The sequence below is a fragment of the Armigeres subalbatus genome, chromosome 2, assembly GCF_024139115.2.
Source record: "Armigeres subalbatus isolate Guangzhou_Male chromosome 2, GZ_Asu_2, whole genome shotgun sequence".
In the NCBI taxonomy this organism is placed as follows: Eukaryota; Metazoa; Arthropoda; class Insecta; order Diptera; family Culicidae; genus Armigeres; species Armigeres subalbatus.
The window spans coordinates 37,100,273-37,115,392 of NC_085140.1; the positions used below are offsets into that span (position 1 = coordinate 37,100,273).

A 15,120-nucleotide genomic window follows, 5' to 3' on the forward strand; every position below is an offset into this window, starting at 1 on the left:
ATCGCGTTTGAAGTTTGTATGGAAATTAGTATGGGAGAACGTATATTTTTGTATTTCTACTACTAGAGGATTCAGTTCATCGTAAACCAAGTGGTACATTGCGTTAAAGTATAACCCAAAATATGCCGAAAAACTTTGCTGAAGAAGACACGTTGCTGGAACGTCCACGAAAAAAGTTATAACGCTTCGAAGATTGAGTGTTTAAACCATATACAAAAAAATCTTTTATTCTGCCAGCACCGCCAAACTACGTAAACCAATAATTTAACTGAGTGTTATTTCAGAATAATTGATCTTATAGGGCTTTGGAGCTAATGGGAGCTATTCGGAATCATTTCACGCAGAAAAAAATCCGACAAGAAGAAAGTTGGGTTTTGCTCTTCGATAACCTTAGGTCGTCCGGTAGTGCTGGCAGAAACATTGATTTCCTGCATATGGTTTGAACAATCAATTTTCGGAACGTAATAACATTTTTTGTAGACCTTCCAGCTACGTACCTTCTTTGGCAAAGTCTTTCGGCATCTTCCAGACTATATGCTAACGTATTGAGTCACGTGATTAATGATAAATTGAAGCCGCTAATAGCAAAAATGTAAAAAATTCATAACCGAATTTCGGGAAACGAGTTTACCACTGCCATCGGTAATCTGAAAATTATCCGAATCTCGGTAAAACTCATGTGTCAGAAGTTGGAAAACAAATATATGCGTGCATCACATAAGATGGTTCATAGCACAAGTTGGCACTTCAGTGCTCATCATTGGAATCATTATTTCTGTAAGTATTTTTTATTCGAATCGACTGTAATTGCATTACATTTAATTAAAGATATATTTTTGCTCGGAAAGTATATATGGTTTTTGTTTTCCGTTTCTTTGTTTTAAATTTCAGTTACGGTGGATAAATACTATTGGATGCTGGAATTTGAATGCATAAAGGTCAAAATGGCGCGGATACCGTTCCTCTCCTTCAAAAATGTGTGTCTTATTAGCCGGGAAGTGAAGAGTCATATCAAAAAGAAAAGAATATGGAGTGTCCTTGTCTCTTTCAATTCATGCATAGCTGTTTGTGGTGATTATTTTGTATGCGGAAACTTGTGAGCAAACCCCAATTTGTGGAAATCGATTTTATTAGATCTTCGTTTTTCATGCGTCATGCCATTGTCTAAGTAGAACAAATTCTATTTGCTCCGAAATTCATTATACATTCCTAAAAAATATTTGAAAACATGCAAAAAACGTTTGTCATGAATACATTAATTTGTTCATCATTTAATTGAGACTTTACAACAAAATTAAACTGAATAAATCTTTATTTGTGAATTCATAATGAGTTTTGTTTTCATTTTGTATTTTGATTATTTAATCATAAGAAAGAAAACCAAAATTGTACTGATTCTCGTTAAAACACTATACCGAGTTCCTCGGCAGCACACTACCGAACGAATCAGCAAATTTTGACAGCTGCACGGTATCGTTCATTTTACGACCAGTCGGTAATTTGAACTTTCACCGAGATTTTTACCGAGCTCTCAGCTGTTGGATTCTCGGTAATTTATTTTGCCGGCCTCGGTGAAATAATTTAAGTGTGTATGTTACAGTTTTAGTTATTATTAAGGTGAAGGTGGGTTGAGTACCAAAACAAAGCTTTGATAGTATTGGTACAGTAAAAACTTTCATATACGGTAGTAGTATTGGTGTCGTATTTATAAAAAACAAAGAATATTAGTAGGGTGGTTCAAAAAACGACCCAGCACCATCACGCTCACTCGATTCCGTCCCATGCTCCGAGTGTCCTAAAAAACCGATTTGAACAAAAACTGGTTGAGCGCAAGCCGGTTCAAGTTTGTATGAAATCTAGAATGTGAAACTAAACCTTTTATTACACTGATTACGGCGCTTTCCCTCCAAACGCTGGCGAAAAGAGAACCCACATTGCTGAAAGCAACATATCAGAGACTTCAGTGAATGAAAATCGCACCGCAGGAAAGATCCATTGATTACGTAACGCAAATAAAGCATTTTATACTCACCCTTATGTCACACTTTTTGTATGAAGTATCTGCCCCTGGTACGATAGTGTAGACTAGACTAGACTAGAAGTATCTGCCCCTGGTGCGATAGATATCACAGACAAATTCTGGGTATTTTGTTGAATTGCACGTTTCACTGATGCCTTCTGAGAAACCTAATTATCATGCGAAAGAATAGCAACCTCGATTAAAATCGACTCCCAACTATTGGAACGACCATTCAATATGGATTGTCTATGGAGTTGAAGCTCTTAAATATTTCATCCCGTCATATGGTCTCCCCCCTCGCCATCGCCCAATGACGGAGTGCCAGAATCAGAATAATGTTAAATTCAACCTCGCCATATCAACTGTCATACAAACCTGAAACGACCTGCGCACGGTAAGCCTATTCAAACCAAATTATAAATCATAATCAACTGAGCGTGGCGAAGCAAAATTATTTTTTGAGCCACCCTACTTATTAGTTTGCTGCTGCCGGTGCTGGTGCACCGCGGTGTTTACATTCGCTCCGCGATCAGTTTTTAATCGTTTTTTTCGGGCAAATCTAGCAGTTTATACTAAGTTTTCGGTTCAAATAAGTGACTGATTTTAAAAAGTGGTGTTTAATTTGCATTCTATCAACATTTCGGGCTGCTCATGTGTGGAGAAGTGAGTAAAAACTTGATTATTCCAATGCCCTTTGAGAAGAAGCGAAGTGCAGTGATGAACCCAACAAATCGCGGACGGCTATTAAATTGGCACGAAACTGCTAATTTATGCTACAATTCGAGCCGGAATACATAGGATTCATTGAAGAAACATGTTCATTATCACGGGAAGTAAGGAAATATGCTGTGAACAGGTTAGTAATTTGAATAATTAACTTTTGTTCGATGCTGTTCGATGCATTCGAATGTTGGGGGGAGAGGAGTGCGGGAGGTGTGGGGTTGGCCCGTGGAAGGTCCGGTGCCATATTGACTGCCATCTTGGTTCTCTTCCAACTATGTCCTTAATACATTTAAAATGCTTCTGGCAGTTATGATTTTTCCTCTGGTTGAATTGAACCATGTAGGAATTACAATGTTTTCAACTTAAACTAAACTTAACTTAATTTATACTAAGGGTACAAGGAGCTAATAGTTGCATTAGAAGATTGTAACGATTTTTGTCTAAAATTGGAAATTATTTTGTTGAACATTTGTTGCAATGTCTCAATATTAGAAATTCTATGAAGTTCATTAGTACTATACCACGGAGGCAACTTCAGAATCATTTTCAAAATATTGTTTTGAATCCTCTGAAGTGCCTTCTTTCTGCTACTGCAGCAACTAGACCATATTGGCACAGCATACAACATGACTAGTCTAAAAATTTGTTTGTAAATCAAAAGTTTGTTCTTAAGGCAAAGTTTTGATTTTTTGTTTATAAGTGGATATAGACACTTAATATATTTGTTACATTTGGCTTGAATGTCTTCAATGTGACTTTTAATAGTTAATTTTTGATCTAGCAGAAGTTCTAAATATTTCGCTTCGCTAAACCAATTAATTGGAACCCCATTCATAGTGACAATCTGAGACGAGACCTGCAAAGACGGCTTCTTTTTCCTTGTTTTGACGCTTGTTCTTCTTTTCATCACAGTTGATCATCGATTCTCAACTGTTTCCTTGAGTGTTTCACCTAAATCCCTGGTAGAATCTTCTGAGTACATACAATCAAAGTGTTTGCAATTTATGGATTCATAAACTTATTTTTATAAAGATTTCCCTATCGGGAATAAAACACGTATTTATAACTGTTCAATATTAAGTTGTCCGGCTATTCTAGAATACTTTTCAAAGTGAAAAGTAGTCGTAAAACAAAATCATTCGGAATACTTTTTGAGGGATACCAATACTTTCACACAAAAAGGTGCTGGTTGCATCTGACAATTCGTGACAGCGCTTGCTGGTTGCAGATGAAGTTACAATTTTTCCTCTTTGCAAGTCCCGTCCCAGGTGACAATATGTCTGCTAGAAGGTTTCAAATAAGAAGCTCTCGGCTTATGTGAGAAAATTATAAGCTGAGTTTTGGAAGCATTTGGAAGCATGACACGAAGGCTTCGCCCTTTGACTGAAAGGCCCGTGTCATCTGCAAACAAAGATTTTTGACACCCTGGTGGTAAATCAGGTAAGTCAAAAGTAAAAATGTTATACAATATGGGCCCCAGTATGCTGCCTTAGCTTACTTGCAGCGAGCGATCTGATAAATAATTTTGGATCAGTTTAATAATGTACAGAGGAAAATTAAAATTCATCAATTTTACAATTAAACCTTCGTGCTAAACACTGCCAAATGCTCTCTCTATATCAAGAAGAGCAAATCCAGTCGAATATCCATCAGATTTGTTGAGCCGAATTAAATTCGTAACTCTTAATAACTTATGATTGCTCATCAGCAAAAATAGAATTGTCATTAATATGAACCATCCTTCTATTACATCTATACATCTATACACGAATCTATGACAAAAGGTCGAGGGACAAAAGGTCGACAGACAAAAGGTCGAAGGACAAAAGGTCGAATGGACAAAAGGTCGAAGGGACAAAAGGTCGACGGGACAAAAGGTCGAATGGACAAAAGGTCGACGGGACAAAATGTCGAAAGGACAAAAAGTCGAAGGGACAAAAGGTCGAAATCACAAAATTGGTTGAAATTGAAAAGCCATAGTATTGAGAACAAAACAAATGAAAACTATGATGTGGCCAAATAAGGGTTAGATTGGCCCATGTTTTCAACAAATTCAGCACAAGGAAAATGTAATATAAGACCTTTTTCGAGCGATTCAGATAGTCGACCTACAGACTCTAATTTCTACACAAAACTCTACCACTAATATGCAATATGCATGAGCACATTCATTCATTTATTTAGCTTACATCTAAACAGAAACCACTGAATCAACAATTTGACGCCACAATACACGAGTTAATAATTCGAGAACACGGAGTTCTGTTTAAAAAAAAATAAACGTCTCACTACCTTCACTGTACACAACCAACTGATTTATTATCCTTAACTTAACTACATTACAAGTATGCTAAGTCTGCACTGGCTCGGTAGGTACAGGTTTGATGATCGCCCTCGATATCGTTCGCCTGGTTCTGCTGATGCGCCTCGATGTTGCCAACTCCAAAATGCTGACACCGATGGGAACGTCGATGGAAATTCACAAAGTCCGGTCGGCAGCGACGTTAACTCACGGTTCGATACCGCATCTCTCCAGCCTCGAATGCGCCCCACGCTCGCCAAGTCGTTTTACACTTGGTCTACCCACCTCGCTCGCTGTGCTCCATGCCGTCTCGTATCAGCCGGATCGGTAGCGAACACCATCTTTGCAGGGTAGTTGTACGGAATTCTTGCAACATGCCCTGCCCATCGTACCCTTCCGGCTTTAGCTACCTTCTGGATACTGGGTTCGCCGTAGAGCTGGGCTTGCTCGTGGTTCATTGTTCGCCGCTACACACCGTCTTTTTTTACACCGCCAAAGGTGGTCCTCAGCACCCGTTCCTCGAATACTCCGAGTGCTTGCATATGCACAATCATGATTTTATCCTGAAACACTAATGCAGGATCGTTCATGCTGTGTACCATGAGAGAGATTTTTTCGGTAATGTTGTACAATATACAACATCACGCATGTTTGAGTGTTAAAATGATTCGTACGGTTGAATCACCGAATAGTGTGCATAATGTAAACTGTTATGTACGGCTTAAGGCCAGTCTTTTTGTACATGATTCAGTGTTTATTTCTTATTTAAAACCAATAATAACGTCACGTTGAATTAAAACCAATAATATTCCCATCTAATACATGATGATGAGTGGAAAATGAATTTGACACACATTTATACAAGAGAATTCTGATTCTCCATGATCGACATCGAAATGTAATGTATAGGAATGTATAGGAAGTCGCGTTGGTGAAATAATTAATTACACGACACTGAATCAAAGATACCAAAACCAACGTATTTCACTCAAGCATGCACTCGAAGCGACACGTGTTACAAGAGCACGATCTAACAAGTTTTAATTTTTCAGTTCTCGTCCCGAGAACTAATCAAAATCACACAATGCTCGCCCTGGCTGTTGAATATTCACCGTAAATTGGTTAAAGAACTGCCCATGAAATAAAGAAGGAGAAATCTCTGGGAAATGTAACAAGCTAATTTTTTTTTCAGAAACATGTTTTCAAACTTGTCGTATATTTTGTATTTTTCATGTATACAGAATTATAGATTTTTAAATTTTGTCCATTCGACTTTTTGTCCCTTCGACCTTTTGACCCGTCGACGTTTTGTCCCCTCGACCTTTTGTCCCGTCGACCTTTTGTCCCTGCGACCTTTTGTCCCATCGACCTTTTGTCTCTTCGACCTTTTGTCCGTCGACCTTTTGTCCTTCGACCTTTTGTCTTTCGACATTCTGTCCCAAAGCCCTATACACATTGTTTGTTTTTTTGCCTTTAGATCTTCTAGACGACCGTACGAAAAAATCAACAACAAAAATGGAGTACCCGATTCTGTTTTAACACGGATTTTTGACGTAAACTACGTCTAAGGGGAAGACTCGGATACAGGGTTAGAGATGTCGTAAAATCCCGATTAATCGATTAGTTACTAATCGATTACTCTTGATTCTTGTCGATTATTGAATCGATTAATCATTGTATAGTAATCGATTCAAAATTTATCGATTATCTCAACGATGAATCGAGTAATCGAAATAATCAATTAATTTTCGACATCCTTATGATGTCGTAAAATTCTGATTAATCGATTAGTAACTAATCGATTACTCACGATTCATCTCGATTGTTGAATCGATTAATCGTTGGGTAATAATCGATTCAAAATTAATCGATTATCACAACGATGAATCGATTAATCGAAGTAATCGATTAATTTGCGACATCTCTATACAGAGTTACAAATGAAAATTTCCAAATTTGAGACCGTCACGAAATCATGTAAGATTTTGAACTTTAATAGCGCCTTTATCTTCCGATGGATTTTTGAGATTTATATATCAATCGACTCGGAAATTCTCTACCAATTTGTCAGTTATATTGAAACTTCGGGATATGAACGTAAAAATAGGGTATCGGATCATTTTGGCAGCACCCTCTTTTATTGTCCGCAAGAGTCTCTTTTCGGCCGTCGCCGTTCAGGTCGGTTGGCTTTTGGACTCTACTTTTTGTGCGGTGTTTCGCACAAAAAGAAGAAAAATGGAGCGGGACCAGTGACCGTGGTCGAAACGAATGTAACAAAAATGCGTAATGTAGTGCATGGTGTATAAAAAGTGATGCAGATAGGGGCATGTTTGTACAGGCATGAGACGATCATTTGTTATCAATGGCAATGCCATTGCTAGTAATACAATCATCGCAATGTTATTGCACAAACATGTTTATATTAAAAAACGACTTTGGAAAAATGTTGAGCATTTTTTTTGCAAACTGAAAACTAATAAGGCAGTTACACATATTTATTAAAAACTAGTCAACCCGGCAGACGTTGTCCTGCATAGTAGGCGAAAATGCGCGCTGTGAACTGCCCATGCAAAATTTCCATACAAATCATAATTTTAGTTTTTCACTTTTTACTTAGCTTTTCCCGTGATTTTCGCATGAGGAAATATCATATAAACCCGTCGGAAATGGTAACGAACATATCTGCTGAAGGAATGCAAAAAATTCATCCAGCCTTTTTTGTGTTATGCGGATACGAACACATTTCATTTTTATTATATAGATAGAAGAAGAAGATTATGGTCTACGCAAGGTCAAGGTCTACTGGTCGCAAAGTCAAGGGGGTGGGGAGGTTGTAATCTACTTCTTCTTCTTCTACTGAATCGAGCGGCGTAAAAATTTGAATGCAGAGGTTTTTGGGGCCGGGGAAGGTTCTTAAGATTGGTTGAGACCCCTCTCCTCTTTGTAACTTGGCTCCTATACAAATGAAACACCAATTTCATCATATCTTGAGATCAAGCAATTGGAACCAAATCTGCCAATCTGGAAGGAAAATATGTTTCTGTGGTGGTTTGCAACGCCTCCCCCTTCTGGAAAGGGGGGCTTCCATACAAATGAACCAAAAGTTTCTGCATAACTCAAGAACTAATCAGAGAATAAATCAATTTTAGGCGAAAAAAAAAAGTTCGTCGGGTCTGCTAGTAAAAAATAAATATTAAAATGAAAAAAAAAATAAATAAAAAAAACTCCTCGGATTTGTTAAAGAATTGTTTGAAAGTTCTTAAAATTTACCGGAAAAAATTTTTTTACCCCTCAAATTGTTATTTTTGAGCAAAAAAAACCCGAAGGGGAAGGGATATTTTAAAAAAACATTTATATTGTCCTAATAATATTTTGTCCAATTAAATGCGCGCCTGAATCAGAAGGATTTAACTTTGATTCAGGAAGTGTGGATGCACCTAAGATATTTTTATAATACGTGGGTGCAAGCATGAATAATAAATGTTGCAAACGGAAAAGAGGATGCTCCCCTAGGGCTTCTTCTATTGAAATATTCCATCAAATGCTTCAAAACCCAAATGTAGGCAATTCGGATCCAAGAAAGGCATCATTACCACAGAGAAATAAATTTGGTTTTTCATAGTAAATTTTTTTAACAGTTTAGATACGCTAGTTTTGTTCGAAACCAGTGACATAAGTAATCAAATGAATTTTCTTAAAATATTCATGCATAATGGCACTACAATCCTCAATGAACTAAACTGCCTTACGTAGTTTACGTTGGGCGGTTGTGTCTTGTACATAACTCTTCTGATTTTTTTACACGGCCGTGTAAAAAAAAACAATACAAAATGATTACAAAGTTGCTCCATTTTGCATGATTTGTCGAGAAATCATAAATCTTTTTTTGCACGGATTTTCAAATTTTGAACTGAATTTTTTTTTTACACGGAACGCATCCCCCGTGTAAAAAAGAATCGGGTGTATTGAAAGCCCGACCCAGTAATGAAAGTACAGGAACAGAGGATGCTACCCATGCAGCACCCTCACACGAAAATAGAGTATTTATTTGGTTATATTTTTTTGAATAAAAGGCGCATTCATATAATATAGCGAACACATTTGAAAATTTTTCGGTTCTTCACCAAATATCTAGATGAATGATTTGCCTTCTTCTCATCGACACAGCTTTTGACGTCCTGCGGTACATGTTTCCCGCGGCATGTTTATGAATTGAGTTTTTTGTCTTTATGAATTTCATTAATAGGTAAAAGATACAATATTGATGCCTTGTGTAAATTGTAGATAGAACAAAAACTTCACAGCTTTGTTGACGTACTTTGTTAACGTATACATCAGGGGATTTTTTTCTCATATAAACTTAAATGTGATGAAAAGATCTTCGAAAGGATAATTAAATCTTCTTCTACTATTTGGCATTACATCCCCACACTGGGACAGAACCGCCTCGCAGCTTAGTGTTCATTAAGCACTTCCACAGCCATGTTACCATTTTTGTATTCGTATATCATGAGGCTAGCACTATGATAGTTTTATGCCCAGGGAAGTCGAGACAATTTCCAATCCTAAAATTGCCTAGACCGGCACCGGGAATCGAACCCAGCCACCATCAGCATGGTATGTAGCCGCGCGTTTTACCCCACGGCTAAGGAGGGCCCCGGCAAATTAAATTATTCCTAGTATTTAATGATAATTGTATGTTCATAAAACTAGGCTATTAAAGGATTTCACGTGCGTATGGGAATAATTTTATTTTTTCGCGGACAAGCGAATAACGTATGAAGGTCTGGATAATCTAATCCGACATATAAGTGGTAGGATTAGCAATCACCGTTTTTTGAAAAACAGCTGCATTTAAAAAAAAATATTAAATAGGTTTACATTATTAAATACCAACAACGCTAACGAACCTGTACAAACAGGTTCATTGTCATAATTTTGAGGTCCATGTAGCTATAAAAACTCAACAGCCATTTCAATCCACTCATAAGTTGATTGACGGTACAAAACCTTGTGTAGCCCAAATAACTTAATGGTGAACATTTGCTAGCTATGAAGCTTATCATTGTTCTCGTGGGTTTCATCTGCCTACGAGGCAGAATACAAGCCCAAACCAACAGTCTCAGTTCGACCGTTGCAAGTGCCATCAGTGTTTCCAACTTCAACTTGAATATAACGATCCAGCAGGTGAACAACACAATTAATAGCGCTGACCAAACCATTTTGACATCATGGAACCAATTCGGCCAAGCTATAGAAGATCTATACGTTTCGTATTACAATCGCTTCAAAAACTACACCACTATGGATTTGACCCCTATAACCGACGCTATCTGCAGCATGAGAACCACCATCAGTTACCCTCCCCAGCTAATGCAGGATGACTCTGTGAGTCAGGTATTTTCAACTGTCCAGGAGAGCGCTGAACAGGTCGAAAGCATTATCACTGCAGCTGCCACTAGTATGGCCAATGCCGCTTGTGTAGCTCCCTGTTCCGCCACAAAACTTGCCACCTGCACAACCAAATTTGGAGATAGGCTGACCACATCCCCGATCTCCATAGACCGCATCACGGATTGTGTCGCTGCTGAGAAAACCCGCTACACCAACATCGGGAACAATATTGCAGTACAATATACCAAGGTCCTCACCAGTGCTATGAACTATCTTGCGGTGGTGGATGTTTGCGATACTCCGGCACCGGAAGCGCTGAACAACTCATCCACGAACTATGGGCCCCCATCTACGCAATGCCTGACGAATGTAAGTTTTGCATGATTCCAACATCTTTGTTTCACATGTTCTAACTCTTGACGATCTTTCACCCAACAGTACCTCTACAGATTTGGCAATACTCCAATGTCCACCTTTGTAGCAGAGAGCATGCGCATGCCGCAGATGCAAACAGTTTCATACCGAATGCAGCGCTGTGCCAAGCTAGTGGCGCTGGATATCAAGGATCGCGTTGATAAGATACTGGAAAGCTTCCACAATTGCCTGTAAATTTGAATGTGCAAATCGCATAAATCATGCATGTTTTTTTTAACAGACTCGAACATCATACGAGAAACAAAATATAGCTTTGAGAAGAAAAGTCAGTTTCATGCAAATATTGTATGTACCTGATTTTATTACCGCTTTTTCTAAATTCAAAAAGACATGTTTTATTTTTGACCACTGTTTTGAAGAAACACATTTGTTATAGTCTGGAATAGTGACGGATACGGCAAACTACCAGTGGTCGACAGACAGACTGACCAAGGTATAAGGGGGCCTTCGATAAAAAAAGCACACACATATTTACTCACCAAAATTAAACTTATTATCGGATTGTGTTGAAATTTTCGGAGAATGAAAAACTTTTAATGAGTTATGATTTACAACATTTGTTTTATTTGATTTCATTGTCCATGCCGAAGGCGTGCATCTTCTTTTTCACTCCACTAAACAAATTTTGTACAATTGATTCTTCCTATGTATTTGTTGTTTTTACCCAAATTTTCTTCATCTCCAGCTCTGTTTTAATAATTTTAGGATGTTTGCGAAGTTTCGTCTTCACAACTGCCCAGAATTTTTCAATTGAGCGAAGTTCCGGTGAATTTTGTGGGTTCATATCTTTTGGCATAAATTTAGCTCCGTTAGCTCGGTACCACTGCAATACGCTACGACCGTAGTTACAAGACGCCAGATGATGCCAAAACAGTGTTGATACATTGTGTTTTCTTATGAATGGCAAAAAAAAAACGCTTCTTGAGACACTATTCGGTGTAAATCGTACTGTTGAATGTTCCGAAAGTAATGAAGGGAGCGCTTACTTCACCACATTCGCAAATCGCATGACTTCTTAGCAAATTTTAATGACTTCTTTGTTCGGACATCCTCCGGAATATCAGACTTAGACTTGGTAACGAAATATTCATGCCCAGAAAGTTGGCGGAAGTCAGACTTGACGTAGGTTTCATCATCCATCACGAAGCAATAGGATTTGGTGAGCAACTTCGTGTAAAATTCCGGGTGCGGGTTTTTGCAGTGGTGTTATGCTTTTTATTTCGGTTGGGGCTTTTTGCACCTTGTAAACATGTAACCCAGCACGTTTCATGGTTTTTGAGTACCAAACCAACCGACGGCTAGGACTTGTTAGCAACATTTCGTTTGGAAACTTATTGAGCTGTTCTACCACTCCTGGGCATTTTACTGTCCATTGGACTACTTCTACGGCCACTCCCTTCCTTCCTTTGAACACTAAGATGCTTCTTGAAGGCTCTTATTACACGAGTTGCAGTTGAATTTGCAATCTTAAGCGTTTTGCGTTTTGCCTCCTTTCAAGAGGCTCGGACGCCTCCTTTCAAGAGGCTCGGACGCCTCCTTTCAAGAGGCTCGGACGCCTCCTTTCAAGAGGCTCGGACGCCTCCTTTCAAGAGGCTCGGACGCCTCCTTTCAAGAGGCTCGGACGCCTCCTTTCAAGAGGCTCGGACGCCTCCTTTCAAGAGGCTCAGACGCCTCCTTTCAAGAGGCTCGGACGCCTCCTTTCAAGAGGCTCGGACGCCTCCTTTCAAGAGGCTCAGACGCCTCCTTTCAAGAGGCTCAGACGCCTCCTTTCAAGAGGCTCAGACGCCTCCTTTCAAGAGGCTCGGACGCCTCCTTTCAAGAGGCTCGGACGCCTCCTTTCAAGAGGCTCGGACGCCTCCTTTCAAGAGGCTCGGACACCTCCTTTCAAGAGGCTCGGACGCCTCCTTTCAAGAGGCTCGGAAGCCTCCTTTCAAGAGGCTCGGAAGCCTCCTTTCAAGAAGCTCTTGAAAAAAGGCTGGAGCTTTGTTCATCGCAATGGAATTAGCCAAGAATTAGGAATTAGCCGAGTAACTCTTCGTTCGTCACCGGAGCCACCATTTCGGCCACACTCGCAGCACCATGCAACGCAGGAGGCCAGGGACTTGTGGCTCGGGACGGGAAGAGTACTTCGATAATCCTCGCCAACCGGTCCGATAACCGTTCGGGGGGTGAAGAGCCCCCTTTGGTCTTGGCCATAACGATCCTATAGGCGTCACTCCACGGATTCGCGTTGGCACCCAAGTTGTCGAAGGACGCTCTCTTTTTGTTCTTAATGGCTTTGTTAAGGGCCAGTCTAGCAGCTCGAAACACTTCACGGCCTAACTTCACACACTAACCCAGCACACGTGCATTGTAGTTGCCAAACTACCACACGGAAGTGTACTGGGATGCCAAAAATCTCCTCAATTTAATCGCTGGAAATCGAGATTTTGATCCTCAAAGTTGACCATCGCTATATAACAAAATGAGTGCATTTCCTTTGAAGTAATATAACTGACGAACGGATGAACCAATTTGCGAGATTTCCTCACTAATCGATTCGTCTTGGGATCAGCTGTGTTTGTACATACTAAGAGTTGATGAGGAAAGTTGGAAAATTGTCAAAATACAACGGTTTTACGAGTTCTGAAGACAGCCATCAAGCTCGAACTGAAATCGATCTAGAGTGCGACGCTGCAATCAACTAAATGATTGACAGATCGAAAATGAAACCCGAGCGAGATCGGGCAGGTTCGCCTAGTTTTGTATAAAAATCAGCGAATGCTTAATGATTATTTTTATTTATTGAATGGCTACTCAGTCTTACAATTTTCACAACGAGTTTATTATTATTATTTTTTTTCTTTTTAAAATATAATAAATATAAATAATAAACTCGTTGTGAAAATTGTAAGACTGAGTAGCCGTTCAATAAATAGAATTAAACATTCAGTCGATCCATCACCGGTAAAGCTTAATGATTATTTTCGGGGGTATACACGCTGAGCAGGCTTAGATTTATGCTTAGTTTTATGCTCACAAAACGTAAAGGTTCCTCCAAACACACGCGACGCGACAGTCGCGACGGGATACTATCAGTCGGCGACAGCGATTCTGTCGCCGTTGGTATGGAAGTGTAAATAGAACATTGTCTGCAGCGACCCAACGATAGAATCGCGGCGACTAGTTGTCGCTGTCACGGTGATGAAATCGCTTTGGTCTGGGGGAGCCTTAAAGCGGTGGGCCAAAATACCCACAACTTACATCAATCTGATGTCCGTGTTGAGAAAGCATGAACGGGATTTATTGGCTCTGAATTTTGACTAGGTTTGGAAAGTATTGAAATTTTTAGTAGTTTATCGTTAATAATCAAAGGTTTCAAATTGGCAAATTGATGGAGAGTTTCCGAGTCGATCGATATATAATTTTCCAAAATCCATTGTCAGATAAAGGTGCTAATAACGTTCAAAATCGTACACAATTTGACACCCAGTTGTTTAACATCAAAATCATTTGAATAAAGATAAAAAAAGCAATAAATAGGGTAAGTGTCCAATAGATGTAGGTGTAGAAATAATTGTGGCAGTACGGGTTTAATTGAATCTACATATTGAACGTTGCAACCCACATTGCTGAACATGAATCAAAGAAAAAAAATATTAAATTGTTTCTGAATGGGTGAATATTAATATAATCTCGTGGTGAATTTCATATTCATGTTTATGTTTATCTACTCCCATTTTTAAAAGCCAAAATTTTAAGTATACATACTATTTTCGAACATTGTTCAGTATAAGGCAGCAAAAAATCTACCAGTGTTTCTACCACCATTACGGTGGAGCTGTGTGGTGAATTGTCAATATCGATTTGTCGACTTTGTTGACTATAATGAATAAATTATTGTAAGATAGCCTAACAATAGGCTACCTGGCACAACATCATATAATCAGTTTAACGTTCATATTTATGCCTTCCTTGTACAACGAAGTTGTGTCGAACTATTTAAAGAGGGCTTGTAGACCTATAGTAGTGTTAAATACTAATCGAATCAACGAATCGAAGGTTGGACTCAAGTCATACCTTTCAAATCATTATCAGAAATCACGTATGGAAGGCATCTTTGATCTCAGTCCAGACATAAATAACAAAATCATGAGGATTGCTAATGCTGGCCACGCCAGGATTCACCGCAGCTCGGGAGAGAAAGGAGCTGTTGATGAGATACTTACTAACCAAGAGGCCACCGACTCAGCAACACCTTCATAAG

The 15,120-nt window shown here is 39.0% G+C and overlaps 1 protein-coding gene across 1 annotated transcript; it reads left to right on the plus strand.

Moving 5' to 3' along the window:
* Positions 1–10,087: 10,087 nt before the first annotated feature.
* Positions 10,088–11,081, plus strand: LOC134214260 (uncharacterized). Its single transcript, XM_062693667.1, has 2 exons — positions 10,088–10,808; positions 10,878–11,081. The coding sequence occupies exons 1-2, from the start codon at positions 10,098–10,100 to the stop codon at positions 11,046–11,048; spliced, it is 882 nt and encodes a 293-aa protein (XP_062549651.1). The 5' UTR covers positions 10,088–10,097; the 3' UTR covers positions 11,049–11,081.
* Positions 11,082–15,120: the final 4,039 nt, after the last annotated feature.

Coding starts and splice junctions, on each gene's coding strand:
- LOC134214260 (XM_062693667.1), top strand. CDS start 10,098: ATGAAGCTTATCATTGTTCTCGTGGGTTTCATCTGCCTACGAGGCAGA. Junction 10,809..10,877: donor CTACGCAATGCCTGACGAAT/GTAAGTTTTGCA, acceptor TTCACCCAACAG/TACCTCTACAGATTTGGCAA.